The 15559-nt window shown below is 42.8% G+C and overlaps 1 protein-coding gene across 3 annotated transcripts in view; it reads right to left on the minus strand.

Moving 5' to 3' along the window:
* Window positions 1-15559, minus strand: part of TRAF3 (TNF receptor associated factor 3) — a 109450-nt gene that overhangs the window by 24093 nt on the left and 69798 nt on the right. For all 3 annotated transcript variants that reach the window (XM_041759221.1, XM_041759219.1, XM_041759220.1), the window contains exons 3-4: window positions 3898-4159; window positions 1858-1909 (exon numbers count right to left, since the gene is read on the minus strand). In XM_041759221.1, the coding sequence (XP_041615155.1) occupies window positions 1858-1909; window positions 3898-4142 (297 nt within the window). In that variant the 5' untranslated portion in view covers window positions 4143-4159. The remainder of the gene's footprint in view (window positions 1-1857; window positions 1910-3897; window positions 4160-15559) is intronic.

Below are 15559 nucleotides of genomic sequence, written 5' to 3' on the forward strand. Positions count from 1 at the left end.
GAAAACAAGCAGATTCACTCCTTCTAGCAACACAGTCTCAAACATCTTTGTCTTCAGGCGTTTCTAAGAAACTCCTATATGTTAACACTCCATACAGTGGAAAAATAGATAGGATCTTAATATGCCTTTCTCAACTCCAAAGGCAAAGAAATAGAATCAACAGCTGTTAAGAGTTAAAAATAAAGTAATTTAGAGTCAAATCTAATCCTTCATAAACAAGACTTTTTAAAAACACACTAAGGTCGCCAAACAGGTATTTTTAGCCAATAGGAAATATGCTTCCTTTTTGTGGCATTAAATTTCTTAAGTCATTTGAGTTTAACTTTATGGATACAAAACAAAGATTGGAAATGTCACAAGTACAGAATTTTAGAGCTGAGAGTATTTTTTTTTAATTCTTTATTTATTTATGATAGTCACAGAAAGAGAGAGAGAGAGAGAGGCAGAGACACAGGCAGAGGGAGAAGCAGGCTCCATGCACCGGGAGCCTGATGTGGGATTCGATCCCGGGTCTCCAGGATCGCGCCCTGGGCCAAAGGCAGGCGCCAAACCGCTGCGCCACCCAGGGATCCCTAGAGCTGAGAGTATTTACTGTAACTGTCCCATTGCATAGATGAGGAGCCTGGCGCCCCAAGGTGACCTGCAGAGGGCAGATCTCCATCTCAAAGCCCCATCTTCCCATGAGGATCCAAGGCATTGGTCAATGTCATTCATGATGCTCCAATAAAACAAGTAATTTCTTCAGTTACCAATGCCATTGAAAAGTAGGGGTAATAATTCTGAACAATGAAAGAGACAAAGTCTGTTGTTTCAACATCTACCACAATCACATCTGTCAGACACATGTTAACAAGTTAGTGGCCATGCAACTAAGGGGTAGTTGGGTGACTAGTTTTCTTAAAGACAACCCCCCCCCCTTTTACTTACTGCAGTCTGTAGCAGCAGGCAAACACTGAGGAAGACAAGGTACATGGACATGTTGCCAGTTCTGTCTCTAAACTGCCCAGAGGAGTTACAGTGGGTAGAGGAGGGGCACCTACTGCCTGGATCCTCAAATCACTGCACTCACCTGGGCTGCCCTGATGACAAACCCAATCTGCAAAGTGCTCTGGACACAAAAGCCCAGAGTAAGAATTTTATTGTACAATTTAATGACCTACATTTAAAAAATTGTCAGGTTCATCTATCAAAATATTGGTACTGAACATTTTTATTGATATTTTAAGTACTTTAAGAATGAGTCATTTCAAACTAAAAGCGTGCCTAGCAGGGTTTAGCAATGTGTAGATGACCAGAGGTGCTATGGTGGTGGTGGTGGGGGATCAGAGCCCCAGGAGGGAAGCAGGTGGATGGCCCCCCTGAACCCCTCCGAGAGTCCTCACTGACAGAGAGCTTTCACTGGTACACATAATCACATGGCGGGGGGAAGGGTGGAAATCCAACATCCCTCTAATGACTAGGAGATGGTGCACACGAGGCAGGCAGACAGCAAATCCCATTGAACTCCTGAGACCAGCAGGCTCTAAGAGCCAAATCCCAGCTGTCTGGGGGAAGGGCTTCAGAGGACTGCGTGCATCTCCGCACTTCACCTATTCAGTCCCTGCAACCCCCCTGTATCTCCTGGGGTCTCGGGAAGTGGTTCTACTACTGTCACAGGCAAGGACACAGGCTCAGAGAGTGAAGGAAGCACACCTGGCCAAGGTCACCCAGCTGGGCAGCTGTTCCAGCTTGACCTTGCAGCACCTGCTGTCCAGCCCCGAGATACCATCAGAGCCGGCTCAGAGCACTGGGTGCAAACCGTGTGCCACGGATGACTGAAGCATTGGACAAGGTCATTTATTAAAACCCCAAGAATACCTTATCTTTAATGATGCTTTCTTGACACGCAGTGCATTTTGGGCTTGAGGAGCTGAGGGGAAAACACACAATAAAGACATCAGTAAGTGGGGTTCTACTGACAGCAGAAGTCCTGTGTTCACTGAGCTGCGGCCAGGCCTGTGTGAAGCGCACAGCAGCAAGCCGAGCTCCAGGATGCCATGGTGAACGGGCTTCCAACATGAAGCCACAGGAGAAAAGGACTCGAGTTTGCTAATGGTAATTTTTCATAAGGAAGTTTTTAAGCAGAACAGCTTAGACCAGTCCCACTTGGAAAGTCCCTTTCAATTAAAAGTGAAATTTTATTTCAGAAACCAAAACTAGCTATCTGTGGAGAAGCTCTGTGGTGGGAGCATCCACAGCCTATTCAGAGGGCCTACAAGCGATCTGGCTTTATAAAAACAGTCAATACTTTCTCCACAAGTTATTTTCCTTCATGATATGCTGAAAAGCCGGTGCAGTTCCACAGTTAAACAGTAGGAGGACTGAAAACTGACCCTCAGGAAACCACTCGCCCACTACATCATTCTTATCCCCAAACACAGGATGAGAGCCCCTGCTCCCAAGTTGCCCTTTTTTGGACTTGATTCTAACCCCATCTTATGGTGCCTGGAAACCACCTCCTAGAAATTAAAAATAAAACTAAGTGTGAGCCCTTTCTACTCGCATGGTCCCTGCCCTCGACAGCCAAGGGCTCCGGGAGTCCAGGACAGGGGTGTCAGCGCAGGCTTCAGGGAGGAGGGTGCAGGGCTGGACATGTGTATCCTGGGGCTGTGGGCAGAGGAGAGAAACTCCACAGGCTTGGGAAGCCAGGCAGGAGAACTGAGGGTTGATAGGAGATGAAATTACTGTGTTTTTAAGTAAAAGTACATTCACTTAGACTATATCAACATGAAGCTTGTGCTAAATTGCTTTAATCATTTGAATCTTTTTACACCCATAGACTCTAGGGCTACTCTAGAGTAGCATCTGGGTGGGATCCCTTGATATCCCTTACCCCCAGGCCCATGGCTAGCCACCCACCCCCTGGCCCAGAGCTGCAGGACAGGTTTGCATGGTTAGAAAAATCAGGTGCTCTGAGTCTGCTCTGCCATCACTAGGCTTGACTTGAGTCATTTTACCCAGTAGCAGGGTAAGCTGAGCTCACTGGGATAAGTGAATAAGGCCACAGTGGGAAATAGCCAGGGGGAGGATGACAGGAAGGGAGAGGTGATCAAGGGCCATACCGCCAGTGGTGAATCAGGAAGAGGAGTGGGCAGGCTTCCCTGTGCTCTGACACTGGGGACCAAGTCTGAGAGCATCCTGCCGGAGCCCCCATTGCCCAGCACCATGCCCAAAAACTATGTGGGGGGATGAACCGAGATGCTTTCTTGGACAATGTTATTTGTGTTATAAAACTCCAGACTGCCTCCCTGACTCCCTCTGTAATTCTACAATGGCACCAATACTTAGCTGACAAGGACTTCCAAGGGCTCAGTGTATGCTTTCCTTACTTGCTGGGTAGTCGTGCACAGACTAGATTCTTACCTAGGCTGGGGACATGTCCAGTCCTCCCTGTTGACCCCGTCCTCCTCAGCCTCTGCCCCCAGAGCACCTGCACTTTAAGGGCTCCTGTGTCACTTGCCGAGGGGTGCGTTGCCTTCAAGAACTGGGTACTTCTAGAGCAGCACAGACAGGGGTCCCCAGGGCACCAGGGCCAGGGAGGCAAGCTCCATCAGTAAGTGGCAGGTGTAGGACTGACCTTCGCAGGTAGGTGCTTGGTGGGGAGGAGACAGAAGTTTGTGGGAGGGGGGCTAAGCAGTCCAGGCTGCCGGCCATAGAAGCCCTGGAAAATTCAGGCATGGGGTTCTACCGAGTTTCCCTAATAATTCACAGGCTAGGCTCTGAGAATTTTGTTTGGGTTTCTTCAGAGCTTTTAACCTTTAGCATTTCTTGTTTAGAGAAGTGAAGCAGCGAGTGGGAGAGAAACTGGAGAAGCTGCAAGGCACAGTGAGCCCAGACCAGGGCAGCGGGGGCCCCTACCTCAGCACGGCAGCCATGCAGGTCTCACAGAACCGGTGTCCACACTCAGTCTGCTTCGGGTTACACAGCACCAGGCGGCACTTCTCACACTTGTACTTGTCCTCCACGGTCTTCACAAACCTTTCTTTGTAACCTCCTTGTTCGGGGACGAAAATGGACGTCCCGGCGCTGCGATCAGGGTGCAGCTTTAGCGGTGGGTTAGTCTGCAGTGTGCTGGGGGAGTCCATCTTTTTACTTGACTCCATTTTAGGAAAGAGAAATTCTGGTGGGGGGAAAGGTAACAGTCATGAGTAAAATGCTATCATGAAAAAAAAAAAAAAATGCTATCATGTCATCCTGTGCAAGGAAAGGATACACAGGCTTTGGGGATGAAAAAGTGCCTGAGAGCTGTGGGTTTGTTTGTTTGTTTGTTTTTCAGTTTAAGTAACACACAAGAACCTTCCTGACTTTAATATGTGATGGGAACCAGACATAAGCAAACATGCTTCTTCCCTTTCTATGTGAGCCAAACATGACTATTAACGTTACTGTTTAATACAGGAAAAGTATACCAGTTGTGTCATTAAAGTTCTTTGAAATACAGGTAATACTTTGCTGTAGCTTAAAATTATACACATCATTCTGATATTTTGGCCAAAGCAACAGATGTTCTCAGCCAGTTTTATTTCTTGGTTCACCTCCCTGCTGATGAATGCCGGTGACACGACTCAGGGGTGGCCTGCCACATGGTGATGGCATTGCCGTGGAGCCTGCGCTCAGAACAGTGTCACTCACTCCAACAACAGCAGACACTGTGTGATGGTGTCTGCAAACTCTTCATGCTACTTTTGCTCCCAAAGAGACCCCAAGAGTCTGCACACAATGCTCCAATCTGGGCACACCGTGACTGGCACCTGCTTTCCGCCCACACAGCCAGCCTGGCCCCAATGTGACCCCACGCTGTGCACCACAGAATTTCAGGATGCACCCACTGTGGATTTACAGGCACTTTCATGCCTGGGGATGGAACCGGCAGAGGGACACTGGGACTGAATGGGTCTCCTGTGCCCATATGGGCAGGCTCTCCTCCCGCACATGGTGACAAGTGCACAGATGGCTGCTTCCCACCTGTAAGTTCCCATCAACAGGCAAAATAACAGCTCCTACACATGAGCCACAAAGATTCCAACCTGTGCAGGTCCGCCAGCTGAAGTACACAGTAGCACATCTGGTGACCCTACAGAGGAATTTCTTTCAAAACTCACCAGGTCTCTCAAAACTACACCGTGTTCTTGCTCAATCCATTTATTTCTGCTAATTACAAAAATGAGGGCCAAATTCCATCTACTTACAAGGCCCCGGGTGTCTGTCCCTCATCCCCTTCCCTTTTCTCCCCAGTGCAAGGTTGGAACAGGAGGCAGACCCGCACCCCAGGCCACGGGGTGCTGGGTGCAGAGCCCACTCTCTAGAGCCTTGTTCCTCACATTGCCTTGTTCTGCCTCTTTATGAAGCTGAAAGAATGAATGCTTTACGACTAGGAATGTACAGAACGCCAGCAGCCTAACATCTGACAAATAAATGAACTGGTGTTCTAGCCACACTCAGGCTAGTTTTAATAAAATAGAACATCACTGTGGCAAAGTGTGGAAGCCTCCTGTGAAATCCATCTATTTATAAAAATAAGAAAAAAAGCTTTCAAAAAGACCTCAAAAGGCCAGCTGCTCCTTGCTCACAATTTTGTTGATCAGAATCCTGTTCATTGTGATGCTAAGCAGGAAGGTGCCTGGTGCTTGCTGTACCTGTCAGAGAAAATAGTTGACCAGGAGCCAATCTGCTGCCAACTGGCCATGCCATCTCTGGCACTGTGTGACCTCTCTCACTTTCCACACCAGGCCCTTGCTTCTGCAGATGCTCAGAGTTCACCTCCCCTCCTGGAATGTACCTCCCCACCTTCTCAAGGACCCCCTTTGCCCTGCCTGTACTTTTTCCATGACACTTCCCACCCTCTAACTCTGCATACTTGTTAACTCTCTCTCTCCTTGAGCAGGATGCAAGCTCCCCAGATATGCAGGTTTTGTTGACAAATTCCAGGTACCTAGAAGAGTGCCTGAGGAGCAGAAGGTACCCGGTATATATCTGCTGAGCTAACAGATGTAAAGGTGAGGTCTGAGCCACTAATAGTACCAAGCTATGTTTCTATGACAACCGACTCTTCCAGGAAAAGAAAACTCTTCAGCTTTTAGATCTGGTCTTGGAGCTTCCAGCCTTGAAAACTCTTTTTAGATTATAAGCTACTCATGAGTTTGGTTTAGTATCTCAGCCAATAATGTACAGGAAGCTGCATGTTCAATAAACAGTTTTTAATGACAAATATTTGATTCTTTAAAGGTGAATTCCTATTTCAAACCTGAGAGACAATTAACTTTGGATTAAACAAATGATAAATAATAAATGTTCACTTACCTACAACATGTCATTCTCTGTATAAATAAGAATACAGTTTGAGATTTTTTGTTTTTGTAGGCTATTTAAGATAAGTGAACAGATGCAAAATGTATCCCAGGCATATCAAAGAAAGCATCACAGCAGCCCTGTCCTAAAGGGCACATGACAGCCTATGGCCAGCAGGCCCATCAGGACTTAGCTATAATGTAAGTTACCTTACCCTGTAATGTAGGGTGCCAACGGGAGCATCTCTGCAACGGGCGACTGTGGGACTCTGACAATCCTACCCAGCATCCCTGCATCTCATCCCACGCATGACCCATTCCCAATCTAGGCTGTGGGCTGGAGAACGAGCCTTAAGGGAAGGAGGGAAAGATGCTCTACCGTGCTTGGGCTATAGAAACCAGAGCAACACCAGACCTCCTCTACCTTATATTCACAAGGAAGGAAAAAGAAGCGTAAGAAAATGGTCTAAGTATGAAGTGTCCAGAATAGGCAAACCTATACAGATAGAAAACAGATTCATAGTTGCCAGGGCTGGGGGAGGGGAGTGTGTACTGATGTGTACAGGCTTTCCCCCTGGGGTGATGGAGCAGTTCAGGGGTGATGAGCGGTTCAGGAACTGGATAATGGGATGGACTATCTCTGTCTAATGTATCTCTAAATACATTACAATTCATCGAACCAGACATTTTAAAGAGGTGAATTTTATAGTACAAGAATTATATCTCAATTTAAAATCTAAACAAAAAATATTGCAAAATAACTGTTCAAAATGGCTCTGTGTGGGTTTGGTTAGTTTGTGTCATTTATACATAGTGGCATATACTCTAAAGTATAGGACTCTAACATTAAAACTGTATATGCCCAACTTCTGTGATCAGTGACAGACATCTAAGGGAGCACAGTGAGACTTTCATTGATTAGAACAGTATGTGCCCTCAGAAAAGACAACAAAAAACTAAAACATGGAGGTGCGAAGTGCAAGGAATAAAGACCAGATCCCCTGACAGCAACTACCCAGGGGCAGATGCTCCCTTCTGACAAACATCCAGAAATGCACATGAAGAAAACATGTCTTCTTTCTCCCTTGCACACAAACTGTGTCGCACATCCAAATTCATCAACAGCTTCCTTTTGAAACCAATGCTGTATTCTGGCCATTTTTCCCATATCAGCATATTCAGATCTACTTTTTATTTTGTTTTTTTTTTTATTTTTTTGTTTTTTAATATTTTATTTATTTATTCATGACAGACACAGAGAGAGAGAGAGGCAGAGACACAGGCAGAGGGAGAAGCAGGCTCCATGCTGGGAGCCCGACGTGGGACTCGACCCTGGGTCTCCAGGATCAGACCCCAGGCAGAAGGCGGCGCCAAACCACTGGGCCATCGGGACTGCCCTACTTTCTTATTTTGAAGGGCTGCATACAGCACTCTACTGGATGGTTTACCTAATTGATATAACCAGTTCCACTAATGAAGAAACTCAGGCTGCTTCTGATGTTTTGCTATTTTTTTAAAAGAATTTTTTTTTTTGAGAGAGCGAGAGCGTACATACATGATGGGGAAGGACAGAAGGACAAGAAGAGAACCCCAAGCAGACTCCTTACTGAGTGCAGAGCCTGAAATAGGGCTCAATCCCAAGACCCTAAGATCATGACCTGAGTCAAAATCAAGAGTCAGGTGCTAACTGATTGAGCCACCCAGGCGCCCTGATGTTGTGCTATCATGAACAATCTGCAGTGAACATTCCTGAACTTCTATCTTTGCACGTTTAGGCAACCATACAGCAACAGAACTGATGGGTCAGAGGTGATGTGCATTTTATGGTACTCTAATCACTGCCAAACACTTGTAAAAGGTTGTATATTACATATTTCCTTCAATATTTACTAAACTATTAAACAAATATTATTTTAGAGGGCAATAGCCCATTTCATTCAAATACTGACGCTTCCCACTTTATTTCGCCTCAGCGGTGTTCCCTGGAGAGTATTGCTGGCTACATTGTTTTACAAACATCAGGGCTTTCAACCTGGGAATGCTGGAGGGCATGCCCACCACCCTTCTACGTGGGTGGGAGCACCCTTCTCCAGGAGTGATTCTGCAAAGGTTTGCCAAACCAATCACATTTTATTTCAACAAATACAACTAGGCACCTATGACATACACAGCTCTGTGCCTCACACATCAGGGACACAGCCCCTGAGAGCTTTGAAGGAGTCACGAGGAAGTGAGCACTCCAGGGTCAACAAGCAGAGGATGATGAACAGAAGGTACAAAGGGCTGCAGATCTTCAAAAAAGAAAGATAGCACATTGGTTTTGGGGATATTGAGGCTTCAGGAGTTGGACTGGTGGTATCACTTCAATTCCAACAGAGGAGGACAAGAAGGAGCAGCAGACATGGCACTGTGAGGTGGCTGTGGAAGGGAACCTGGTGTTAGGGGTGTCAGGGGAGGAACCAGTCAGGCAGGACATCTGGCACTGAGTAGCCTGGGTGGTAAGGGTGGCCCAGTGTCTCCCTGAGATGGATCCTTGAGCACAGCGCTGACCCCCAGAGTCTCATTTCTCTTTACATGAAAAGCAGATACTATACCCCTAACTATCTGCACTATCAGGCATTACTATAATATTTTAGGTTGAGGCCATCTGCAGACTCTGCAGCACTGTATACAGAGAAGATACGTCCTCCCACCAACTGTGGTCAGGGAATCTGCCAAGGATTGGCCTGTTTCCTCACCCTATTTAGACAGCCCCACGCCTTGTTTTAAAAAGGCGCTTCTGAAATAAAGACATAAAAATAAATAAATAAATAAAAGGTGCTTCTCAGCAATATGACAAGAAAAAGAAAAGGCATATCAATTGGAAATGAAGACATAAAACTATTTCTTTTTCAGATAGCATCATCCTGCATATATAACTCACAAAAGAATAAACTAAAAATGAGTTGAACTAATAAACTGATTCAGCAAAGTAGCAGAATCAGAGGTCAATATAAAAAAATCAATTGTATTTCTATACACTAGCAATAAACAACCCAAAAATGAAGTTAGGAAAACAATCCACTTATAATAGTATCAAAAAGAATAAAATATCCAGGAATAAACGTAACCAAAGAGGGCAATGTATGTTTACTGAATATTATAAAATACTGTTGAAAGACATCAAAGATGTAAACAAATGGGAAAGCATCCCATGTTCATGGGCTAGAAGACTCGACATCTGCTGAGATGGCAACACTACTCAAACTGATCAGATCCATCTCGATTCCTATAACAATCCCCACTGGTTCTTTTTTGCTGAAATTAAGTGGAATCTAACAAACAGATGGAAATTCAGGGGACCCAGAATAGACAAAACAATCTCGACAAAGAACAGAGCTAGAAGACTCACACTTGTTCCAAAACTTACTACAAATTATTTGGGACACTGTGATATTGGTATTAGACATACAGATCGATGAAAGAGAACTGAGAATCCAGAAATAAACCCTCATGTTTATGGTCAACTGGTTTCTGACACATATGCCAAGGTCTTTTCAATGGGGAAGGAAAAGCATGAACTCTGTGCCAGCCCTCACTCCTGGGTGTTCTCTCTAAAGCTCTTCAAGGGCTGCACTGGTGGTTACCACCCAAGAGCTGCTTAGATATCCATCTCCTTCCCTCCCAGGTGAGCAACTCAGCATAACTCCAGCACACAAAGTATTGTTTCAGGGAGTACAGCTGGGTGGGTTCTAAGACCTCCTTGGCTGGTATCCTTCTTTTCTTCAAAAAAATGTATTAGGTGATATTTGACACATAAAAAAGATTATAAGGCAGGGACGCCTGGCTGGCTCAGTTGGTAGTGTATGTGGCTCTTAATCTCAGGGTCATGAGTTCAAGCCCCAGGTTGGGTGTGGAGCCTACTTAAAAAATAAAATAAAATAAAGATTATGTGCCATACATACAAAAGCACAACAACAAAAAGAGCCCCAGAATACACCACCTGCTTAAATGTCACCACCTACGTGCATGCTCCTTCCTCAGCTGTGGTCCTGTCTCTCTCCAGAAGTAAATGTCAGTCTGAAATTTGGATCTATAAGTCTTTTGCTATCATATATATTTTTCTTCTTAAACAATATACTTCTGCCTGTTTTTAATTTCATGAAATGTGAGGCACCGGGGTGGCTCAGTGGTTGAGTGTCTGGCTTTGGCTCAGGTCATGATCCCAGGGTCCTGAGATGGAGTCCTGCATCAGGCTCCCGTCAGGGAGCTTGCTTCTCCCTCTGCCTATGTCTCTGCCTCTCTCTCTGTGTCTCTCATGAATAAATAAAATCTTTAAAAAAATAATTTCATGGAATGTTATTGCACCATATGTAGTCCTCTGCCATCAGCATTATAACTTTTCACCTGTGTCTGCTGTGTGCATGATTATGCTTCCATTCATTCTCACTGCTGTATAATATTCCACAGCTCATCTATCCACTTTCTGATCACAGTTGCCAGTCCTTGCCATTATGAAAAGTGTGCTCTGAACACTTTGGCACATCTGTCCTGGCGTCCTCATGTAAGTTTCTCTAGGGTCTGTGCCCTAGATCAGGCAATCAGGGGTTAGCAAACTATAGTCTGTGGGTCAAATCTAGCCAGTAGATTGTTAGGTTACTGTTACCTATTGTCTATTTCCCTGAAGCCAAGAATGCATTTTAGGTTTTTAAAGGGTTAAACAAACAAACAAATGAAACAAAGGCAACTAAATCACAAGACTGTATGTGGTCCACAAAGTCTAGAATATTTATCATCTTGCCTTATGTAGAAAGAGCCTGCTGATCCCTGCCCTGGACTCCACATCTAGACTACAGAGGTACTGCTGATTTGCAGGTTGAATGCATGGCCAATTTATAAGCTAGAGCCAAACTACTCTCCAAAGTCAAGCAGGATAAATGTTTCTTTTAATCCACATCCTTGCCAACACTGGGAATCAAACATCTTAGGTTCTGCCAACCTAGCAGGTACAATGGTCTTTTTTTCTTATTCTGATGATTTAAAAGTTTAGTATCTTTTCATATATTCATGGGCCACTTAGGCTTTTTCTTCCATGAAATGCCTGATTGTGTCTCTCTATCATTTTTTAATTGGGCTATTATCTTTTATAATACTGATTTGTGGGGGTTGCTCACATATTCTGTTAAGCCTTTGTTAGTTATATTTATATGTCTTCCCCCAGTTTGTGGATGGCTTTAACTTTATTTATGTTTTTTTAATGAAGAGAAGTTCTTAATTTTAATGTAGTCAAATTTACCCATATCTTGGCCTTTTAAAAATATTCACATTATCTTACAGGTAGTGTTGATGAAAAAGGGACAACAGCATATACAAAACTGAAATAAAAAGCAGCTCCAACTCTATTACAAAATTGCTTTGAAAAGAAGAATATTATGTTCAAATAAAACTAGAAAATAAGCCATTATGTTAAATTGACTCACATTGCTCATGGAAAACATTCTTCCTTAAAAAGAGACTATTCAAGTCAGAAATGACATGAACCCTGAGCAGGGCCTAGGGGTAGGTCCATGACCTTCTGCATCAGTGAGATGCCTGATGTGGGCCTTAGCTGGCCTAGGGAAAGCAGGAGCTAGACACCTCAGCAGATGCTAGGACTGGTGGAAGATGAATATTCTCAGGTTTACTGATGATCCTAGACTTGCAGGCCATCAACTGTCACTATGAAAAGTCAGTTCTAATAAAAAGTGTGAGAATCATCTAATCACTTCCTAAAACAACTAGGACAATAGGGACAATGTCTTTAAGTCTTAAAATAAGACAAATACCCACCTATTGTGTCCCAAGAAAAAGCGAGTTTGGATTTGGAAAAATCACCATTGGAGGCAAATTTTCCATAATCAACTCAGAGGCAGACAATCATGAGCATTCCTAAAGCTGGACAGTAATGTGGTGATCACCTTGAAATCATCTACAAAGTCATATAAATGGTGAAACCACAGAGGTTAAGTTTTCTTCCGAGTCCCTTCAACCTATATAACAGGGAAGAAAGAGACCTCAAGATCACCAAAGGAAACAAAACTTCCATCTGTAAGACCAAATTTTCAGTAGCAACTTGGGAGGGCACATTTTTTACCAGAATGCCCTTTAACTAACAGGCTCAAAACAAATACAATAAATAATTTATCTTTTATCTTGTTTGCTTCCCTAGGCCATCTTAAATCCTTTCTGGAATCTCAGGTGCAGTGTACATAAATTAGGCAAACCCAAAGTTGGTCACAACACTAAAAACAGACTAATGAATTGTATCAGTGAAAATGGTTGAGTAAGAAATTCCAAAAGTCTATCCTTCAATAAAATCAAGAAAAAAAAAACTGGCAAAATCCATCAGAGGCAACTTCTTGGAATCTTGGAAACTAAATGAAAGCTTGCAGCAACGAGAAGAATACTTAATCATGAGAAACCAGCTGAACCTTGGTAAGCACAATGAGCACAGTGCCATTTTACCCAAACCTGAACCCATGCACCAGGATAATAGTCTGTGACCTGGAACAGGTTATCTGGCAGGAGGTGGAGGGATAGCAGGAGAAGAAGAGACCTCATTTGCAAAGAATTTCGGTGGTTTGTTTTGACCTATCTAGAAGATCAACTCCAAGCACTTGGCTTTATCTCAATAAACTCAAAATTCTCCCAATGTTGACATGGCTACTGGTAGTGGTGGTAGGTGGTAGTTATTGAAGACATTTAGGGGCAAATTTATTAGTTATCACTGCTCAGAGCAATCAGTAACAACTGAAGCAAACAACAGATTAACCAAAATGTTGAGAAGAAAAGCTGGGGAAAAAGGCCTCTGACAAGCTTCAATGTGTTTCCGGGAATCTAAAAGGCCACATAAATGCCCAGGACTGTATGCATGCTCAGGAAAGACCTGAGAAGGCCTCAAGCCTCTGGCTGAACTTCAGGTTCCGCACAGAGGAAACGAATGGTAAATAAGAGTTGTCAACTGCCCGGCTAAAGTGTTGAAAGCATACCCCAACACTCATAAAAACCCTATCCGAAAAGACTAGGAGATAATTTTGGTTGTAGGCACTTAAAGAAATGTGTTCCATCACTATGCTATTCGAACAAGGACTTTAATAACCACACATGATAAAGAATATAAACTTTACAAACTTAGCTCAAGAAGTCATTACACAAACAACTATAAAAACAAATCCTGGGGAGAAAAAGAATCTCATTTCCAGATTTGCCACATTATAATATTAAAAGTGTCCAATTAAAAAAAAATACAGGGGCAGCCCGGGTAGCTCAGCAGTTTGGCACCACCTTTGGTCCAGGGCGTGATCCTGGAGTCCCGGGATCAAGTCCCACGTCGGGCTCCCTGCATGGAGCCTGCTTCTCTCTCTGCCTGTGTCTCTGCCTCTCTCTCTCTCTCTCTCTGTTTCTCTCATGAATAAATAAATAAAAATCTTTAAAAAAAATTACAAAGTATGCAAAGAAACATGAAGGTATGGCCCACACACAGGGGAAAAAGCAAAAAATAGAAACTATTCAGGAGGAATGCTAGACACTGGACTTACAAATAGTTTAAATCAGCTATTTTACATATATTCAAAAAGATAAAGGAAATCATGTCCAAGAATAAAAGAAACCATAAGAACAATGGCTCACAAAACAGAGTATCAATAAAGAGAAGAATTTTAAAGGAACCAAATAGGAACTCTAGAGCTGGAAAGCACAGTAACTGAAATGAAAACCTCATAACAGGGATTCAATAGCAGAACTTCGGCATAAGAAAGAACTGGAGAACCTGAAGATGAATCAACTGAATTTATCCAGTCTAAATCACAAAAGGAAAATACAACAAAGAAAAATGAACAGAGCCTCAAAAACCTATAGGGCATCATCAATCATACCAACATACACATTAGGGGAGGTTCCAGAAAGGAGAGAGAGAAAGTGTTGGAAAGAATATTTGAAGAAATAGTGGACAAAAACTTCCCATAGTTGATGAAAACTATTAATCTGCACATATAGGAAGCTCAACACCATTTTAGTTTAAACTCAAAGAAATCCATAATAAAATACATTATAATCAAACCGCGGAAAAACAAAGAGAAAATTCTGAAATCAGCACGTGAGAAGCTACTTCACACACACAAGGATTTCCTCGATAAAGTTACAGTTGGCATCTCATCATACGCCATGGAAAACAGAAGACAATGGGATGACATGTTCAAAGGACTGAATGAAAAAAAATCAACTTCCAGGAATCCTGTATCTAGCAAAACTGTTCTTCAAACATGAAAGAGACACTCAACAACAAAAAAATAGACAACTGAATCCATCAGCATGTTAAAAGTATTATATACTTTTAAATACATAGTGGGATTTATCCTAGGAAAGCAAGAATGGTTTAAGAAAATCAATGTACTGTATCACATTAATAGATAAAGGAGGAAAAGATGTAATCATTTCAATTGATGTAGAAAACTAGTTGACAAAATCTAATACCCTTTCATTAAGACCCTCAGAAAACTAGGAATAAAAGGGAACTACCCCAACAAGATAAAGGATATCTATGAAAACTTCACACTTAATGGCAAAAGACTGCAAGCTGTTACCCTAAGATCAGGAAGAAGGGAAGGAAATATGTTTTCATCACTGCTATTCAATATTATGCTGGAAGTTCTAGCCAGAGCAAGAAAAAGAAGTAAAATGCATCCAAATAAGAAAGAAGGAAGTAAAAGTATTTCTATTTATAGATGACAAGGTCCTACATATAGAAAATCCCAAAGAATTCATAAGAAAAACTAGAGCTAATAAAGTAATTCATTAAAGTTGCAGGGTACAGGATTAACAAAGAAACATCAGTTGTGTTTCTATACAACAGTAATAAACAATCCAAAAAGGAAATTAAAAAAGCAATTCGATTTACAATAGCATCTACGAGAATAAAGTACCTAGAAATAAATTTAGCCAAGGAGGTAAAATATTTGTTCACTGAAAACTACAAAACAATTGCAGAAAGAAATTAAAGAAGAAACAATTAAGCAGTAGACATTTGTTAGCTCCAAAACAGGTCTATGTACATGGATTAGCAACTTAATATTGTTACAATGGCAATACTACTTACTGATTAATTTTATGTGTTAACTTGACTGACCATGGGGTGCCTAGATATTTGGTCAAACATTATTTCTAGGTGTTTCTGTAAGGGTGCTGGATGAGATTATCATTTGAATTGGTAGACTGAG

This window comes from Vulpes lagopus, chromosome 6 (genome assembly GCF_018345385.1).
Source record: "Vulpes lagopus strain Blue_001 chromosome 6, ASM1834538v1, whole genome shotgun sequence".
NCBI lineage: Eukaryota > Metazoa > Chordata > Mammalia > Carnivora > Canidae > Vulpes > Vulpes lagopus.